The sequence below is a fragment of the Spodoptera frugiperda genome, chromosome 2 (assembly GCF_023101765.2).
Source record: "Spodoptera frugiperda isolate SF20-4 chromosome 2, AGI-APGP_CSIRO_Sfru_2.0, whole genome shotgun sequence".
NCBI lineage: Eukaryota > Metazoa > Arthropoda > Insecta > Lepidoptera > Noctuidae > Spodoptera > Spodoptera frugiperda.
This window is the reverse complement of record NC_064213.1, coordinates 10,518,559-10,539,037: the sequence shown is the minus strand read 5'-3', so window position 1 is coordinate 10,539,037 and position 20,479 is coordinate 10,518,559. Positions and strand designations below refer to the sequence as shown.

General features: G+C 41.1%; 2 protein-coding genes across 3 annotated transcripts; both read left to right on the top strand.

Annotated features, from left to right (window-relative positions):
- The first annotated feature begins 476 nt into the window (after nt 1-476).
- On the top strand, nt 477-8,620 carry LOC118269364 (arginine-glutamic acid dipeptide repeats protein). The gene has a single exon (XM_035584433.2). It carries the CDS (start codon nt 878-880, stop codon nt 6,353-6,355), a length of 5,478 nt encoding a protein of 1,825 aa, XP_035440326.1. The 5' UTR covers nt 477-877; the 3' UTR covers nt 6,356-8,620.
- A 404-nt stretch (nt 8,621-9,024) lies between these two features.
- Nucleotides 9,025-19,392, top strand: LOC118269363 (uncharacterized). 2 transcript variants are annotated; one of them, XM_035584431.2, is made up of 13 exons: nt 9,025-9,273; nt 10,803-10,961; nt 11,471-11,586; nt 12,430-12,574; nt 13,044-13,271; nt 14,559-14,691; nt 15,114-15,229; nt 15,518-15,721; nt 16,122-16,308; nt 17,407-17,522; nt 18,079-18,267; nt 18,620-18,724; nt 19,060-19,392. In XM_035584431.2, exons 1-13 carry the CDS (start codon nt 9,205-9,207, stop codon nt 19,156-19,158), a joined length of 1,866 nt encoding a protein of 621 aa, XP_035440324.2. In that variant the 5' UTR covers nt 9,025-9,204; the 3' UTR covers nt 19,159-19,392. The 2 variants fall into 2 exon arrangements, with proteins under 2 accessions (XP_035440324.2, XP_035440325.2); XM_035584432.2 differs by lacking the exons at nt 9,025-9,273; nt 10,803-10,961; nt 11,471-11,586; nt 12,430-12,574; nt 13,044-13,271 and adding an exon at nt 13,872-14,376.
- Nucleotides 19,393-20,479: the final 1,087 nt, after the last annotated feature.

Sequence of the window (20,479 nt, the reverse complement as noted above, 5' to 3'; positions counted from 1 at the left end):
AGACAAGTTATCAACTTCTGCAGCAGAATGGACTCAGCTTTATAAATCCATGAAGCACTGGAACGCGGTGTGCACAGATAAAAGAAACTAGATAACCATCTTCAATTAATTTTAATGTTTGGATCGTTTGTATCAAAAATAATTTTGGTAATTATGTTGGCTTTATTTTGTATTACCTGCTTAATTTTTCTCGGTGTAAATAATTTCCTAACATAGACAACTGGATATTTATAAATCGACGAAAGACGTTCCATTTTCTATGAAAGAGAAACATCAAATTTTCATTTTCGATTTCTAATTTATAATTTCTTAAGAACACCTTATTAAAAAATTATGCCTTTTACTATTTAATTTAGTAATAAAATAAATTACTGAGCAAAAGTGCAGAACACTAGAAAATTTTTATTTTGAACATTGTTTAAAACTGCATGAATTGAAACGATTCGCAAAAATATCCTTTCGTGGCAGCCATTTTATAGAATTAAAGTTTGTCTATGGTAAGCCAAAGAAAGGCGAAGCTAAACAAAAGGCTAGCATGTAGATAGCATTTCCTAAAATAACAGTAAATTTTGCGTAAATACTGACTCGAAAGACTTAATTTAACGATATACTAAAGTGAACTAATAACTTTTATTACGTGTGTATCATTTATGTTCATAAAATGAAGCACAATGCATCGTGTAATGGTGGCCATTAAAAGTAATAATTATGTATATTGGCATACTTACTGCTCTACGGACCAGCAAATAAACATCTAAAGGATTACAGTGACTACTTTATTGTGAATTACAACTGAACAACATGTAAACCCAAGTGATATTTGTGTTATGTGTGAAAGGAACAGTGCCTAGTGTAAATAGACCATTTGGCACGAACCATGGCCCAGAATCAGGGGGAGGTTCAAGTGGGAACACCGAGCCAACCCGTGAAGGAGAAAGACATTTACGCCTGTTTGCCTGATATGCGGACGAACGGGCCACTTGGACCCGACGAACCGTGTCCTGGTGGTGAAGAACTCCGCTGGTTGCCCGCGCAGGCTACAGACCGTGATCTGGTTATGTACTTGCGAGCTGCGCGCTCTATGGCCGCATTCGCTGGTATGTGTGACGGAGGCTCCCCAGACGACGGGTGTGTCGCAGCAAGTCGCGACGATACCACTATCAACGCTCTGGATGTGCTTCATGACTCAGGGTACGACCCTGGTCGCGCTTTACAAGCTCTTGTCAAGTGTCCAGTTCCCAAAGGAATTGAGAAAAAGTGGACAGAAGAAGAAACAAAAAGATTTGTCAAAGGAATTCGGCAATTTGGTAAGAATTTCTTTAAAATTAGAAAAGACCTTTTGCCTCATAAAGATACTGCTGAGTTAGTTGAATTTTACTACTTGTGGAAGAAGACTCCTGGTGCTAGCAGCAATAGGCCGCATAGGAGACGACGCCAGGCATCTCTCAGACGTGTGCGTAATACCCGCAATTCTCGTGCTGGGACTCCCAAAGAGCAGACTCCTGAAGCTACACCTACAGTGCCAGATACTAACGGTTCAAGACCTTCACCCAATCCTAAAGAAGCTGGCGAGATGAGTTCAGTGACAGAAGATGAAAATTCTGAAGAAGACAGTGATTCCAGAGATGCTGGTGACTTAGCTAAAGTAGACACTGTGAGGCCTGAAAACCCAGAGGACTCTCCAAGTCGAATGAGAACCCGTAATAAATCTAAAGAGCAAAGTGCACCCAGCACTCCCAATGGAAAGAAAGGTCAAGATGAAAGTGATAATGATTCTAAGCCTAAACCTAAACCTAGTAAACCAAATGTACAAAGTACCAATAACAATACAGCTGAAAAAGTAATATCTTCTCCAGTGAGCAAAGATATCAAGAAAAAGGTGGTTACAAATGGTAAAGTGGATGTGTCCAAAGTAAAGAAACGTCTTCCAGATGATACAAAGCCAGAGATTTTAGATGGAGATGTACAGATGAAAAAGAAAAAGGCATTGGAACCTCCAGATAGTCCTGCAGAAAGTCTCACTAATGATAGTTTCCCTGCAATGGATGAAACTGAAACTCCAGAGCCAGAGCCAGAAGCTTGTGACTTCAGTTTTAATAAGACTGACAAAGAGAGTTCTGAACATAATAAAGAACCAGAAGCAGAACAGCATGTAAAATCTGCTGATCCTCTAGTTAAAATGGAGAATAATACAGAACCTACCATTAAAACTGAAAAGGATCCCATGCCTCCAAATTTCCAAGTGGCTACTGAAAAAGATGACCGTAATGCCTTGGACCTTAAAACTGATCCAAATACAGTTACAAATAAAATACCGGAAAGCATGGAACCAAGGCCTCTTGTTATGCAAAATCCTATGTTTTCTAAAACAGAACTTATTATACCCAAAGTTACACCTATGTGTACAGATCCTATTGAGAAAATAAAAATAAAGGAAGAAATAGATACAGATGAAACATTAAATCTGCAAAAAGAGGACTTCCCTAAAGATCCATTATCACATAATTTCTCTGGACATCCTGTGAACCAACCAAACAAACCACTTAATTTGGAAAACACTAATTTCTTTGTGAAAGACAGTCACATATACAATCCAAAATTAGGTCACAGTATTAAAATTGAAAATGTGTCTAATAATATCTTCAACCCATTAAATATAACAAAAGACAGCTCAATTATAAGAAGTGCAAAAGATTTTGCATCTGGCATGCCACCATTTTCATATCCACCTAATATGAACTTTGGAAATGATCCTTCAAAGCATAATCCACACTTAAATCCACTTAAGACAGTGATAAAACTAGAGCCAAGAGACGAAGCAAGTGAAATGAAAAATCAAAATACACCTGAAATCTTTACTGCAACTATTTCTTCATCTAATAAAGTAGATTCACCTAATGCACCTCGGTTAGACTCATTACAAAGAATGAGTCCAACACCTACTAATCCTCGAGGATCATCACCACCTCCAATGGAACATCCAACAACTTTGAATACGGAGCCAATATCACCAGCAAACTCACAAGAGAATAAAGAGTCTGATGTAGATGATAAACAACCAACTGACTTGAAGACTCAACCTGCACCTAAACAAGATTCCCAGGGTAGCAACTTGAGGCCTCCCTCATTTCCACATCCAGTTAGACCAGAAAATCTTGGAATTAGATCAACAGAAGCTTCTATTACACCAGTTTCTGTACAAAATATGCCTCCACCACTCACTCAACCCTCCATTGCTGGCTTGTTACCACCAGGACCTTTGATATCTGTTGGGAGTGGTGCAAATGTTGGCCCATATGGTTTTATGCCTACAGCATTGTATGGTCACCCTGGGCATCCAGGTCTTGATAAGCCCGGATCAATGCCACCTTTAATGCCACAACATCCACCCTCACACAGTATACAGGGTAGTAATCTGATTCCAACACCAGCAAATCAGACTGACTCATCAATGCCGCAAGATTTGAAAATCAAACAGGAAGTGCCTGATAATGTACCAGCTAATTTATCTACGCAGCAAGTTGATCCACTTCAATCACTCAAAGAAGTTAAAGTGCCAGGATATCCCATTGGAAGTGCAATAGCACAACACTTGAATACTGAAAGAGATAGAGAGTCAATATCTAGTGTGGAAAATAACAGCAGACCTCCTAGCCAACCTGCTAATGAAAACTCCAATATGCCTAGTGCTTTCCTTGGCCCCAGAATTGAGAGTATTAAGAAGGAACCTGACTTTTTACATCAACCTCACTTGCCACCTACTTCAACAAGTCAGAGTAGCTCTGAATCAACTAGTCACGTTCCTCCTGTGAAAAGTCCACACACGCCGACACCTATTAAAAGTCAACCGGGACACAATGGAACACCAATGCATATTGCTCACTCGTCTGCCACAACATCGCCTTTCTCAAGGCATCTGACAAGTCCCTCTCAGCCAAGACAAATTTCAGCATCACCTGTTCAACCGAATACGCCAGTATCACATTCGGCACTGAACTTGATGAATCCGACACCTTTATCAATACCAGCGACAATACCTGGCCCCGTCATGCATTCTGGTCAGCAACCACACCCATTTGCTTCGCCACTTCACCACCCACATTTACTGCATCCATCTATCTTTCAACTGTCTGCAGCGGCGGCTCATGCTATGCACCCCTATTATCCTCACCCACATCCCGGATATTCAATGCCTTATCCTTATCCTTATGGGCCATTACCCCAACCACATCCAATACCCCCTATGCACCCTGCGGTGAGCACGGCAGGGCGCCATGACCCAGTCAAACCTTCGACAATAGAATCAACGACGATGCTCAGCTCGCATCACAGTCACAGCACTAGTTCATCAGTTACAACGCGATCTCTTAGAGAAATTTCTGAAAGCTCGGAAGATCCAAGAAATCCTAATGCAACAACGGAAAGACATCAACTGCACGAAACCACGATGACTCATCATCATTCAACGAGTCATCACAGCGCGGTGCATACCAGTACAGAGAAACAACCGAGCCATGTTGGAGGTGGCACGAACCACACGTTATCTATATCGCATTCTACTTCGAGCAGTTCATCGCAATCAATCCAGCATAAAATCAATACACAGCAAAAGAGTAGTTCTCATTCAAATTCGCCGCACCACTTGTCGGCGAGCGTATCTCAGACAACCAGCTCGTCATCAAGCGTTAATGTTACAAATAACCATAACCACACGCATCATCATTCGCACCACTTGGCACACCACCCGGAGCGACTTTCTCCAGCTGATTCCATGCTAATGCGGCATCATCCGAAAATGCTTCCGGGTAATCCAAATCATCTAATGATTCAGCCGCCTTCTATGGGACACCCCATGGGTCTTGGTTTGCCACCAGGCCCTGGCCCTAGTTCTATTGAAAGTCTTCGGCTTCATGCCCAAGCGGCTGCTGGACTTCAGGCATCACATCCTAGATCTAGCTCACCACATCAGATGCCTCATGGACATCCACACTTGCGAGGTCCACCGCGACCAATGCCGGACGAAAATCCTGAGCTCAAACTAGAAACACAATCACAGCCAGAAGAAGAAGAAATACCAAGCCCTGCCCATATACCTCATGGGCCGAGTCCTGAACCGAAGATAGAGGATACCGAATGTCACAGATCTCAATCAGCCATTTTCCTTAGGCACTGGAATCGTGGTGATTATAATTCATGCACAAGAACAGATCTCATATTTAAGCCAGTGCCAGAGTCCAAACTTGCTCGTAAGCGAGAAGAACGTCTTCGAAAACAAGCTGAGCGGGACAGAGAAGAAAGAGAAAAGATTGCCCAACAAGCACATAGAAAGATAGCTACACCAGAAAAGCCAGAGACTAAGCCCCCGTCAAGAGGCGCTATTGAAACGATAACATCCCCATACGACAGATTCCCAAGGCCGCCTGGCTACCCTGATACACCTGCACTGCGTCAATTATCAGAGTACGCTAGGCCACATGCTGGTTTTAGTCCAGGTAATCTCCCGCGTCACTGTATGGACCCGATGCTCCAGTATCAGCTCAGTTCTATGTATGGTGCTGCGGGTGCACGAGAACGGCTTGAATTAGAACATTTAGAACGTGAAAAACGAGATAGGGAGATACGAGAACTACGTGAACGTGAACTTAACGACAGACTTAAAGAGGAGCTACTGAAAAACAACGTAGGGCCGAGAGCACTCGATCCACACTGGCTAGAGATGCATCGACGCTACGGTATGCCGCCACCTCCGCCTCAGGGTGCGATACCGGTCCAATTCGGGCTGTACCCTCCAGGACACGGGCCAGCTGCACTCTCGCAACTGGAGCGCGAGCGGCTCGAACGACTCGGCATCCCACCAGCGGGAGGCCAACAACAATCCGTGCCCACGACCATGTCACAACAACACCACCCGCACCACCCCCACCCCGGGGTGGCGGCGGCCCAACTGGAGGCCGCGGAGAGGTTGGCGCTCGCAGCTGACCCCATGGTGCGCCTGCAGATGGCGGGCATCAACCCGGAGTACCATGCGCACACCCACGCGCACACGCATGCTCACTCGCACACACACCTACACCTGCACCCGGGCCAGCAGGCGGCGGCGCAGGCGCAGCAGGAGGCGGCGCTGGCGCTGGGCCCGTACCGGCCGCTGCCGCACCCTGACCTGCTGGGCCGGCCCTACGCCGAGCAGCTGGCGCAGCAGGCGGCGGCGCACGAGCAGCTGCAGCGCCAGCTGTTGCTGGAGCGCGAGCGCGGCTTCCTGCACCCCGCGCACCACGAGGACTTCCTGCGCCAGCAGCGTGAGCGCGAGCTGAAGGTGCGCGCGCTGGAGGAGGCGGCGCGCGCCTCACGCCCCTAGTGTCATCTGCTAGCGTTCCCTCTCTTTTGACTCTCCAAGTGTTCACGCGCCGCGCCGTAGATCGGTCGAGCGACGTTTTCGTATGTGACGATACCTGTAATTTATATTTATGATAGGGCCGTACGTTAAGTATTTAAGTTTTATAATATTTTTATAGTTGCATGGTCGTGTAGTTACGCTTATTTTCCATGCTCAAATTTATTTCTTACCTACTAGTCATAATTAAAATTTTATTTGTGAATGAGATACAGAGTCACACGTTTTTACGTAGGCTATTTAGATTAAATTATTTACTTTTAAATACATAACAGTTTTGATCGCTACTGGTGCAGCCGGGTCGTTCACTTGACGTCACACAAAAGAAATATTATGTCGCATTAAGTTCTGAACGGAAGCCGTAGCGCCCGCCAGTAGCTTTCGAATGGAATCATAATGCAAATAATAAGGGTGCTGGTTATCATTCATGTGAATGGACCACATGATTACAGTAATTACGTTCAATGTAAACTACATTGCTTTTTATGTTCATGACATAATAATATATATAACTATATATATTTAAGTGTTTATTTAAGTAAGAGACAGAGTAGGGACTGTGTGGACTTGCCTTTCTAATCAACTTGCCTTTTACGTATTGTCCCGTAGTAACTTTATCGCTCTGTGTAATCCTAAGGAACTCCTAATTCACTTAAATTATTTACATTTTAAATAGAAGTATATATTTTGAAATAGTACCTATCTAGCTCTCAAAGTAACGACGTGTGTATATGGAGTGAAATGTAGAACATTCAGAGGTTCAGTCGATACAAGAGGCAATCGTTTGTGGAACTAATTACACTCACATATCAATTATAAGATTGAAGTATCGCCGTGAGAAAATTGTTACTAATTGATACGTTGCCTTCAAATGTTGATATTGGCCGAATGCAATAATTCTATATTAGTAATGAAAGGTGATTACGGCCTTGGTGTTGTAAAAGATCGTTTTGTACAGATTGTGATGGAATATTTTATTGAATGCAATTTTGTTCTTTTATGTTCACTCTTGTATGGGATTCGTTCTCAGTTATGACTGCTAATAATATGGTACGCGCATAATGCGCGCGTTTTGTGTAATGAGCGAAAATAACCAATGTCGGTCCGCACTATTATTATGGATAACGCTATGTTTATTGCATTTATTTATCCCAGTTACTTCACTGATATCCAATTTACCTTAATGTCTATTTTAACTTGAACGCCTCTGAAATTATTAACTCTGTTTCCGTTCCTCACAATCGAAACAATTACTAGATAAATGTTGGAATGAGAACACAAAAAGGCGGAAATGGTACACAAACGCGTCCACGAGTCAATTTGTTATTGAAAATTAATGCATACCATTAACCAATATTGATGTTTACATGAACAGCAGTAGCATATATGTTAGCAGTCATAATGAGCAAGAAGTGAATGCCACTTGCACACTGCAAATTCAATTATTTGAACTCGCAGTGGGGTAATAGTAAATAAACAGTAATTAGGCAACACTATCGGTCCCTGTCTTTCGTGCTGGTGTGTGATTTTCTTTCTCTCTCACTTATGTGTTAAGAGAAAGTAGGGTGACAGGTCAGCTCCATTGGCTGGGACATGTCGGAGAGCCGACAACTTTATATTGTTGACTGAAACTTGCCAAATTCCCTTTATTTTGGAGTGTTCACACAAATAATATTATGAAGCTAACCCTACTTAAGGAATGGCTCTAAAATAAAGGTAGTTTGGTAGCGTAACAAAGTGTTTATATTGTTTTAAAGATATATTGATAGAATAACACTGACACAAAGTTAAGTACTTATAATACAATTGAAATTATTTTGATCTTGACTCTATTCTGTGTAATAATAATACTAATGAGTGGTTAAATATTCTTGTAAATTTTAAGAGTTGTAATTAACGCCCGTTGTACACATTCAATAACTCTGCACTAAATGTAATATAAATTCCCTTTGTAACAAATAGACGTTGTTAGAGACAATTCTAAAATAATTGATTATCTAGAGTTAACTTTCACGATGTCGCTTCGTAGGTGTTATGTTGGTAATGCCATAGTTACTTTCTGATGTCTAAAAAGAGAAAATGAGTATTATTTTTAGAGACAAATTATATCTTAATTAATTAAGAGGTTGCGTGTCGGTTTAAAACTTCATTTATTTAGACAATAAGGTTAAATGGATGTCTTAGTGCTTTTGTGTAAATTTTTTTGAATAATATATGTGAAAAAATTCAGTTTGGTTTGTTTTCTTTATCACCTTATCTATTTGACAACTTTTCTTTTCTACCTTTCATAAGTATCATGATTAAGTCGAGTATTAATGCCTGACTCCAACTCATCAACAAAAACAACTTCAAAAATATAATATGTACCTAGCTATAACAATTTTATGGTAAAAAATAGTTAAGGAAAACAGGCCTGATAAGCGCCTTACTAATGGAAGCGGAAACGACACTAGTATTAACTACATAAGTGTTTAGATATCGCTTATCGTCAAAGCTTCAAGCCTTGTGGAAGCGCATTTTATAATGCTACGGCTACTTCCGTTTCGATTTCAACCTTATTTTGCGAGTAAAAAGGTCTTAAATAATTCTAAACTATTTATTCTTATTACTTTTTTCTCCTAAAATTCTTAACTGACAAAAGTTCTGTCAAGAAACCAATTTTTTTTCTTACAATTTAATATTTTTTTGTTGTCGGGATTTATCAAAAGCCTTTTTCCCGCGAAGGTATCTAGGCGATAGTTAGATCGATAGCACGCGGCCCACCAAACATACCTACTCGAAGAAATTACAAGGAAGGAAGATAATTATGAAATATGGGTCTTATGAGCAATACTGGCTTATTAGCAACTGCTACGCCGAAACACAATTTATTAAGACAAAAGGTTAGTCGATGAATCAATCAAGATACTTGTAAGTAGGAATACAACACCCGTTCGGGTTAACGATGCTGAACCAAGCTTTTCATTCATACACAGCTCAATTTGACTGGTAGAAAGATGCGTGTTATGGATGTGAGCTATGGGTGGCTTCCCCATTGGATAGATTGCATACTTGAGCTGCGCATCTTACTCTCACAGCTACATAGCTTAGTATCAGTGGAAAAGGTCATAAGTTTCACACATCTCTAGTAGAAAAACACCTTTAGCAAAAGTAAAAAATAACTTTAATTTCGGAAGTCGGTGTTTCTCGGTATTATTTGTTTGGTACACCGACTTCCGAAATTAAAGTTATTTTTTACTTTTTTAGTGAAGTCAGTATCGCAACTAGTATCTCAATAACTATTTATTTGTATTGTCACAGTCATTAATTAACTTTATTGTGATTTCTATGTGAGTATGAAGTTCCATTGGCCATTTCTGGTCTTCTTCATCAGTCATCTTCAAAGGTTACTTTTTGACTGTAAATGCTTCAACACATCTCTGCTAGAAAAGCACCCTTAGCCTGGTCCTTAGCACCGCTTAGGTATATTCTAACTCTCTGTTATCCAAGTTATGAAATAGGTAAGTACCTACGTATTTAATCGGTAATCGGAAGAACTAACTACCTACCCATGTATTGCGGAAACGTGTTAGTAAATGTGGAACTCCCATCGTTGGTGGGTATTTCGTTAATTAATTTGTTTCTATTTTCCTTAACACGTAGTAGGTACCTATGCTGCAGTTTGATCAACGTGAGACACAATGTCTTCTATTGTGTCTCATATAACCGCAGACCAAAGAATAAGTCCAATGCACCTATAGTATTATAGGTAGGTAAGTACGTATTTACCTGTTAGGTATGTACGTACACTACTAAATTAACTACCTATAACCAAAATACCTATGATACCAACAGTGAAGCAGCTAGGTTTTTGTTCATGCCGCTATGGTGGGCTACGTGCTGTCAACACAATTTATGAATTCTTTCTTCTTCCTTCATTCTTCGGATTTTTCTGTGCAGCCCTGCCACAACGCCAGCCAGTGATCATCTTATCACAAACTCCATTGGTATCCTTTCTTACCTGTTCAATTCTTAGGCCTATGGCCTAGGTTTAAGACCTAAGAAAATTCTTAGGTCATCTAAATTATTTTCAATCCAAGTATATTTGATATTAATCAACGTAACCAGTTGCCTCTTTAATAAACTTAAGGTAGGTAGGTCAGTATCTAAATTGACAGTATATTGTATTATTTTTAATGCGGAAGTTTTACCACCCGCCCTTGTATTGGTGCATACAGGTAACCCTGTATACATACCTACACCTGAAACATTATCATGTTCGATTCGAAAAAACAGGCATCCTTCTTGGAGATCAGGTGATGTTACATGAAGGTAGGTCCCTAAGTAAAACTGACTACGCATGCTTTTATCTTTAGCATGGTTTAAATCAGCTGTTCCATTGGGTCTTAAAAATGAGTTGTAAATGTTCCAGAGCACGGTACAGCTACAATGCGACGTGTCCCCCGCGCCGTTCATGCTCCGCCCGTACGCCGGGCTCTACAACCCGTTCCCACTCGGGTGCTCCGTCCTCTGCAACCATCCTGCCGACACGGAAGCTAGAGATGTCGTCAAAAAGGCTAAGGATCATTGGGTAACTAAACACCTTTCTTTCTCTATTAATGGAAAATCATCGAATGACTTCTCCCAGTATCAGAATTTTACTGACTAAAAACATCCTATTCCAATTCCTACTGTTTGCCGGGGTTGTAGTGCCTATAAGACTAAGTATATCTACATACAATATAGCCTGCAATTCCGACAGGTACCTAATACATATAATAGCACCTATGAATTTACATCGCATATCAACATTACCTATGACCATATCAACATGTTTCAAATATGGACTCCAATAGGTAACGTTACGTTTTACCTATTTCCCGAAAGGGGAAGACACAAGACCCAACAAGAAAGTCTGTAGGTTACCTAAATACCTATAGGTATAACGGAGCTCCTTATAAGATTTTGTTAAATCAAAATCGTGAACTGCGGTTAATGAAATTGCCACCACCAACTGCACCAACATCAACATCAGCTGGCGCTGGCTAAGCCCTAACAATGCAATATATGTAAATAGGAACCTACCTAATTATTTTGCAGATAGAAGGCAAAGGGCATTATTTCCAAGAAGATCTGTCAAAATTCCAAGATGGCGGCGGGGACAAGGAGAAGAACAGGACACCACATGATATTTTTACAGAAGATATGTTTAGGAGGTCCGTGCTTAGTTTTGATTTAACTTCAATATTTTAGTAAATCACTCTCTCGCTTTTCATATCTCGAAGGGGTAACCGAATTGAGGGCGTAACATTTAAATAATTTTGAAAATAGAAATCTGATACTGGCAAGACCAATCCTTCAGTTTGAAAAAAGATAAATGTTTTTGTAGACGACTACAATCACTTGTAGATGAATATCAACAATGATATTAATTATCTGTTGCCATACCTACTGGTTTCTTTGTATCCACATAAATATTTCGTAAATAAATAATAGATAGTTTTGAAACGTCAATATTGTTAATATTAATAAGTAGGAAGTGGGTAGTTGCAGAAAAGTAGTAGGTAGTAGACGTCGTATGAGCTACGAGCGAGTTAGATACCATAGGTTGAATTACTCCTTCTCTGTTTTTGTTAAGGTTCATCATGTTAGTTAGTCTATTTTATTGTGTTAAAATAAGTTTTTTTTTATACATTTGTTGTAGTGTAACTATCTTGTATGATTATTTAGATTTTTTTTACTTATAATATAAGTTGTGTAAAACTATGTTTCATTGACTAAGTTTCATTTCTTCGTTTTATTTAATCTGTGTTGTTTGTAGCTTTTGTTCCTATTTTTTTCAGCTGCAGTGCCACGTATACTATCCCTAATTAGCTACTGCAAGTTATATCCATAGGTCATGCTTAGTGATACATCGCTCTGTATAGTCTATATCGCTATAAGTACCTAAGTTTTATTCTACCTAGAATAACTCTTGGCCAAGGGGTCACAGTCCGAAGTTCCGACCCACAATTAACTTAAATAGTTTCTGGTTAATTGACCATTCTTACCATATCCAGATACGCCGAAACAGACTCAAGACCACTCACTCCTGCGCCGACGCTCGCCAGCGGCAAGTCCAGGGGATCCCGGCGGTGTCTGACTCCGGACCAGCCTCATCAGAGAACTACCATCGTACTGGATCTCAGGCGAAGTCATAGTCAGGTATAATAGTAGTAGGAGTAGTAGTATAGTAGTTAATAAATATTCTCAAAAAACTATTAGATAATATTTGTATTTCGCATCGATTTTTTCCTATCGAATAATAAGATTAAAGACAGCTGTGAAGCCTGAAGGTGTTGGCAGAAAAAACTTAGTACACATAAAATGTTAACGGCTACTGTTATCAGTTATATCAGGAGTCCAGTGGAAAAGGAGACCATTGCCATACTTGTGGCGGATAACTCAATTTCTCAATGAAAAACCCCAATAACATATTGCACCATTAAACCCGAACCTCATTTCTAGGCGTTACCTACGAAGTACATTAGGGAACAGAGAGCAAAGTCCCCTAACAAATGAAAGATCCTCCGACCAGGTGATCGTGTCTGGCGGACTGTAAATCTTTTGTATACCTGGCTTAATGCATCTTCTCCATACATATATCATACTAATTTATTATATCTTTACACAGGAAACGATTTACTACCACGGCTACGCGACGTCTGATGTGACGGGAGGTCCAAACACGAGCCCTACGAACGACAGGTCCACCTTACCCTCGCTGAACCTGTCCGACGCCACCCACAACCGTCTCCTCATGGGACAGAGTGAACAACTACCTCCTCTGGCCTCCCCTGTAGTGCTGAGCAGGAGAACTATACCAATGAAGGAGCCTCAGAGCGTCAGGCTTGCTAAAAAGGTAATTGAATGTCTGATTACTATTACTAAGTTTTACTTTTTATATTGTCTATAAACGGATGAAACACTTCTTTATTCTTATGTCTGTTCTTTTGGGGTAAGTTCCGTAATAAATACTCTTCCTACTTAAAGTAAGTAGTAAATACGCAGGTAATAATCTAGGATCATCGAATCAATTTTATGAAACCGAACGTCAAACTAAAGGGTGCGGTCACTAGACCATCCCACCAAGATTTAACTGGGATAAAGATTTTTTCAATGGTTTTGTTTCAAGGTCGATTCATGTAGTGTGACAATCAGTGGGCGCCGTATAACTACTGCCGTCTGACATCACCTAATAACACTTTTACGACCGGATAAGTATAACGATCATATAAACTAGGCCATAACATAACATGCTCTACTTTTATCCAGGTACTTCACCATATCTAAATCTCATATCGATATTTTAACGATTTAAATGCCATTTTACTTTTTAAATTGCGTCACCGTCGGTTATCAATTGTGTTAGCGCCTGCCCTGTGCTGTTATCACGCGGAAACTTTCCCCTCAAGCTTGTCCAAGAGTTACTAGAGCGTTACTCCAAACATCATGCCGCGATTGATAAACAAAGATCGATACATTCGCTGACGTTAGTCCGATACGCCGATTTGCACGGATTAGTCGTCCTGTGGAGCACACACCTGCGCCGCAACTCCACCATGTTACCATTTCTGATATCGAAAACGAAACTGTTACCAATAAGGAGCAAACATAAAGACACCGCGAAAGACAAAAGTTCTAAAGAAAAGAGTTTCTTTGTGACTGGTGACACCTTAGCTACTTTGAAGACCCGACGAGTGCGACGCAACGCCCCAAAGCTTCCGGCTATAGTGAAGCCTGGGACTTGTGATTGTGGGCTGATGCACCTCACTAGAATAGTCATTAGCTACGCACCAAAGAGCAGGAAAAGAGGCGCTTCCAACATAGTGTTATCTATGACCGCGTGGGGCACGACCGGCCAGAGGAAACGCATGAAGCTGCCAAGTGTTAAATTGACGAGAAAATTAGTCAACGGCAACATGTCGTTGACGCATAACTCTGATGAGTTTTTTAAAAAACTTGAGGTAATGTGGGCTGTCACTGTGTCCTTACATAAATGGGTCACTACATTTTCGTTTCATTTAAATTAAGTGTAATCAAACCAGTGTAGGTACATAATTCTAATCAAAATATTCAATGTTGGGGGCAACCGACAACAGCAATAATTTTGCTCTTAACAGAAGTCTTACCTCCCTATTTGTTCCAGAATCAACTGAAGGCTTTAAACATAGGCAAACCTGCGAAGAATAAGAACAACAAAGCTGAACAGCCGTCGTCCCAGCGATCTAAGGCTGAGAAAGAAACCAATGAGGCGAACGAGGCTAACGGAGAGGAAGGAGGTATGTTGTACCCACCTATTTAATAATTACATTAAACATTATGTTCATTACATTCCAGAATTCCTAAGTTCTAGTAACCAGATCAGCTAATTGTCAATTTGAAATGGGGGCCTGTCATTGGATGTGAGAATAATCTCGACCAATGACGGGCGAGAATGCGATCGAGCTCACTTCGAATGTTTCGAATTGACAATTACTGAACAGCCGCAATCCAAGAATAATAAAATACCTATTTAATGATCAGTCATTCTTTTTGATAAGATTCTCTAAGCGTAATAGCAGAACACTTAAGTCAAGAAGTCTCCTTATCTCCTTTCCTCAGTAGTTGTTCGTCGGTACCTTCTTGTGGATCTAGAGAGGGAAGAAAGGTATCTCGTGCTGACTAACTTGCAGCTGAATTTGTATTGTCCTTCTGTATTTAGGTAGCGGTGAGGGGCGCAGGCGCGGTAAGAGGAGAAAGAAGGGTCGTCAGGGCGGCAGTGACCGACTGACGTCCGCGGGACTTGCAGCTCAGGCACAACAGGATCCTGAGACACAGGTACAGTACGTCATAAGTAATAAGTCTATAGAACAGTAAAATAGGTTTTAATGTTGTAGGGTGTGTTTGGTTTTGACATTGAAGCAATATATTCCTGTTCGTAATCAACTAGCAATACTTACATACTAGAAATGACAAAAGTTACAAAATGTTCGTCATCAAAACATTTTTTTCCCTATATCTTTTATTGAGTGAGTTTTTCTCTAGAGCTGCTATATTTACGTAATTTTTTATCTACTTTATCATGTAACTGAAATACTTCATATCTTCACTTGATGAACTCTTCAGATTGCGGGCATCGGCACGGACTCCCAAAACCCGAGTTCTCGCGGATCTATCGCGCCAGCTGCGGAAGATGACATCATCGTGCTGCCCGTCATCAAACCTTTCGTGGTGGCCAAGAAGTCCGACTCCTTCCTAGATGATGATATCCTCAAGTTCTTACATCGCGAAGTCGACGAGGAAGCTATTGAAACAGAGTTTAATACGAAGGTAACTCCAAAAAGCCTTTTTTACAGTTTAGCTTCTAGCATTTATAATATGACCTCACGCCTGTCTCCCATGGGGTAGGCAGAGACTATGGAACGCCAATTGCTACGAATCTTACATACTTATTTCGTTTCACCATCAGTAATCATCAGTATTTTCATGCATGCTCATCGGTTAAGGGTACTTTTAATTTTGTCCCTCTACCTATATCGTCAACCTGATCGATATATGTCCGATTAGGGCGCCCTCTACCAACGATCCCATTCATATCCGTTCCTTCGTAAACCTGCTTTCAATAAAAAAATTTAATGCATAAAGCATAATAAGCAATAGTGCTTATGCCCATAGGTTCATCATCCTCCCTTAATCACTTGCATACAAGTAACTATCTATCTTTTTCCAGCGTCGCTATGTACTAGAAGAAGCGATGCGCACCCGCCCGGACCGCGCGTACGGGCAGGAGATGCAGGCGCTGCTGAAGGAGCTGAAGGTGCCGGCCGTCAGCCTCGGCGACTGGCTGCACATTCCGAGGGTCTTCTCAAGGAAGAACGCACAGTTCTCCTTGCCGATTGACACTTACGCTTTGGAAAGTAAGTAAGGAATACGTAAGGAAGTAGGTGTTGAGTGTCTATGTCCGTTTTCACCAACCTCTCTTTCTGATATGGAACCCCATTTTTTAGTGGGAAAATCATCCAATTTCTTCTCTCGCTTTGTGCGAGGCGAGAGGGAGTGTCAGACTCTTACTGACTAAAAACCACCCCCTTCTACTACTACTCTTGCATTTCGAGCCGGAGCCCCAGTAAACCCGCCAGTTAATCCGCAGTTCTGGGGATATGGAACCACTAAGCTGATAGGTATCACCAACCTGTATGTCACACCTAAACGCTAATTAACTCTTAGGTAAATTATTGTTTCCCGGAGGACACGGTGGAACATACGCTTGCGGTCTGCCCTGCGTGGGCTGAGCACCGCCGTGTCCTCAGGGATGTGGTCGGCGACGGCGCCCTCTCACGTCCGGCACTGGTACAAGCCATGGTGCGGAGTGAGGGGGACTGGGATGCCGTCTCCTCCTTCTACGAAGCAGTCATCCTAGCTAAGAAGGAGGCGGGGCGCGTGAGAGAACAAACCTCCTCAAGCCCCAGCCGTCGCGAGAGACACTCCGGGCGTCGGGGATCGCGCGACGATCTCCGGCCACCGTAAGTGCGGGTCTGCGGACGGTGAGCAAGGGTAGCTCGCCGCCCGAACAGAACCAGACCCGTGCGTGCGGCGCGTCGCGTTCTGCGCGCGCCTCAAAGAGCCATCAGACCACCACAGATGGGGCCCAGTAGGGCTGATGCCTGATCCGGAGCTGCGGACTACCTAGCGGGTTTACCGGGGCTCCGGCTCGACGGGCAGGAGTAGGAACGGGGTGGTTTTTAGTCAGTAAGAGTCTGACACTCCCTCTCGCCTCGCCCAAGGCGGGAGAAGTCATTGGATGATTTTCCAGCCTCAAAAAAAATGGTAAATTATTGTTTAGGGATTTAGTGATAGGTGGTAGTGCCCCATGGAACAGATCGCAAGCGAGGCCTGTGGTGGTACATTCCAAGGTACTTTTAATTTTTCATTGAACTTCTACTTCACGACAGTTTTCAGAACTGGCAACCACTTCAGAGAATAAAATAAACAATATCAATTTAATATATTTCCAGGTCTAACGCCAATGAACTACGCAGCGCGCTACGTGACGTTGAAGAAGTCCAAGCAGCTGCTGTACCTGACCGTGCTGAGGAAGTTCAGGGAACATGGATACAGGATGCCAATCAAGGTAATACTTAGAGTCTACTTCTCATACTACTTCAGTATTTATTGTGAATTCAACTTTAATGGCACCACACTAAGTATATTTTTCATTGAAGTTTTCCATTGGCCTTTTTAATAGATTACTGACTAATAAATTATTCTATTGAGTGTCCATCCTCATCCCATTAGTTACGCAAGACTTCCAATTTTTTTGTCATTGACTCACACTAGACTTTTCACCTGTGCCTTGGGTGCATTTACAAATATATAAGTTTACATGCACATGACACCATTGTGGATCACACAAAGAGTTGCTCCGTGCGGGAATCGAAACCGCTACACGTTGTATGGCAGTTAATTGCCCAGCCACCGCACCAACCGTGCACTATTACTATTCTCATATTTAATATTCTCTTGAATTAACATTGAGTTTGAAACTGCATTCATTACTATAGTGAGCTTAAAATACTACTAAACTGCATTCACTACTATGTATACTTTCCTAGAAAGTATAGCAGAAACTTGGTTCCCATGATAATCTTAATTACGATTAATAACAGCCATTATAATCTCTCTTCTAGAACATAGAAGAAGGTTTGATAATGATGATGGGTGGCAGCCTGACGGCGGCCCAAGCGGCCACCTTCAGCACCATCATGGACTGGAACAGCTACGAGGAGGAGGAGAACATACCTGATGACATCAAGGTCACTCTCATCGACAAATGGTACAAGAAACCTCCCATCAGCACCGAGGCTGGAGATGCTGAGGTGAGGACGTTGTAGGGAAAATTGGACTTTATGTGTGTGTGATAGAGTCGAGTTTGCAATGACATGTAGTCTTAGTATAAGTTTGCTTTACGTTGAACAAAAACGAAACGAGAGCGCGTTCGGTGCTGTGATTGATTGGTTGGTTCATTCGTCAATCAAAGTGCTGAACGCGCTTTCGTTTCGTTTAAACCCTAGGTTCTAACATGAGTAAAATCTTATTTGACAACTCACCATGTGACCACTGAGATGTTGTAACTGACACAGTGAAACAGCCAGCAGGTTCGATTCCCGCTTCTATCATAAATTATAAGCTTTTATAATTATTAAATATGGTTTGTGTATTTTATTTCAGTCGGATGAGAACACCTTAAAGTATCGGACTTGGTGCGGTCTCTGTGCAATCTGCGAGCGGATGTACGGACGGTTTCCACCCAGAGACAAAGATCCACCAGACGGGGTACGTGTACTATATCATAATCATCATCATCAGCCAGAAGACGTCCACTGTTCAACAAAAGCCGCCCCCTTATTAATATTATATACTCACAACATTGGTAGGCTATCCATTTTGGTATAATAAAATAACATGTCTCATCATTTTCTCAGAAAGAGTAGTCAGTACTACTATAATCCTACATTGTTTTGATTGGTTTTAAAATTTGCATCTTATTACATTCATATCAAGTTGTATTTTTGTTTGACAACATGATAAATCCCGAAATAGTCATGTAGTTAGAAGAGATTCGTTTTGTTTTTTTTTTCTAATTCTGCATTTCTTGTGTTTTGTTACAGATCGAGTTGAGCGATTTCTCAATGGTGGAATCGAAATTAGGTACGCTCAAACTGAACAGTGGACTCAGGGAAATATTGAACGTCATTAGAGAACGATGAATTTTGAACGGGTTTTTAGCATTGTAACTAATTATTCAGGTACAGACGCCGGCTACTCCAATCTGTCAATTGTTTATTGAATTTTCGACTTTAGCACATCGTAACAATAAAGTTGGAAATCAAATGAAGGAATGTGTTAGCGTCTGTACATGTTATTATGAATTGTTATATTTTCCTATCTAGTCTGGAATTTTGAAAAGTTTGTGACGAAATAAAAGTGCGATTTGTTTTGAATTTGTTTATTTTTCGTACAATCTTCTGAAGAGTGCAATAACTTTGATATAGGGCCGTCTACCAACCTAATTGGTTGGTTTATTCGATCGATACCGATCGATCTATACCCACAGATTTTGGATTATAAGAACTGTTATTAATTTCAGCCATAGTGCGAATAAAATAAACAGCCTAAAAAAATACAAAATATTCTACAAGGTAGGTGAGTAGTAGATCCACTATAGTAAAATATATAATTTATTATCACAAGTAAGCCTAATGAGAAGACAATCTTAATCCTTATTACTTCTGTTCACTGCAATGCAGACTTAATCTAAGTTTTATTTTTCAGTCCATGATAACACTCTGTACCTACTAGGTTTAACCAACAGTACATTTTTACTTCAGTCGTGCTTAAAACTTGTTGAGCATTCACATATAGACATTATACCTAATTATAAAAGTAATAGGTAGGTAGCATTGATGTGGATAATATCCTTTAATTATGTACCTCTCAATACATGGCAACTATCAGAGTTCACTTCTTACTTAGATTGTGAAGAGAGAAAGCTACAAAAGCCTATATCACTTGCTGTTCTAATGAGTTAACAGTATTTATCTGAATACGGGGGGATCCGTCTGTTTTTCTAACAAAAACTTTACCGCCTTTAAGCCAAACATATTTGTAACCTTTTTCGTTCGCCCTCTTCTTAGTCGCTACATGGAGCTCTTTAATCGTTGCCGATAGAACCTCATTCACAAAAATAAGAGATTTATTTCCAGAAAATCCCAAATGTCGGCTGCTTAATTTGTTCTTCAGATTTGCTTTATTATAGTTAATTACCGCCATAAACAGTTGATCTCGCATTTTTGCTGTCCGCATTTCCAGGATTATAGTGCGGGGACGGTAACTACTAGTGCAGTCCTGTTTAGCTTCACGTGAGCAGCTTACTATGTTATCTTCTTCAATATGAAACCCCACGACACTTCCAATCTTTTTAACAATTTCTATAAGATTCTCTTTCTTCTTCTCAGGCACACCTTGTATTTCTAGACAACGGGATAGAGCACATAGCTCAAGTATGTTAAGTCGTGCTGCTAGCTTATC

Bases quoted from the DNA above. Each gene is read 5' to 3' on its own strand.
- LOC118269364 (XM_035584433.2), top strand. From the start codon at position 878: ATGGCCCAGAATCAGGGGGAGGTTCAAGTGGGAACACCGAGCCAACCC.
- LOC118269363 (XM_035584431.2), top strand. From the start codon at position 9,205: ATGGGTCTTATGAGCAATACTGGCTTATTAGCAACTGCTACGCCGAAA. The intron at 12,575-13,043 runs GTATAATAGTAG...ATCTTTACACAG, and splicing joins TCAGGCGAAGTCATAGTCAG to GAAACGATTTACTACCACGG. The intron at 15,722-16,121 runs GTAACTCCAAAA...ATCTTTTTCCAG, and splicing joins AAACAGAGTTTAATACGAAG to CGTCGCTATGTACTAGAAGA.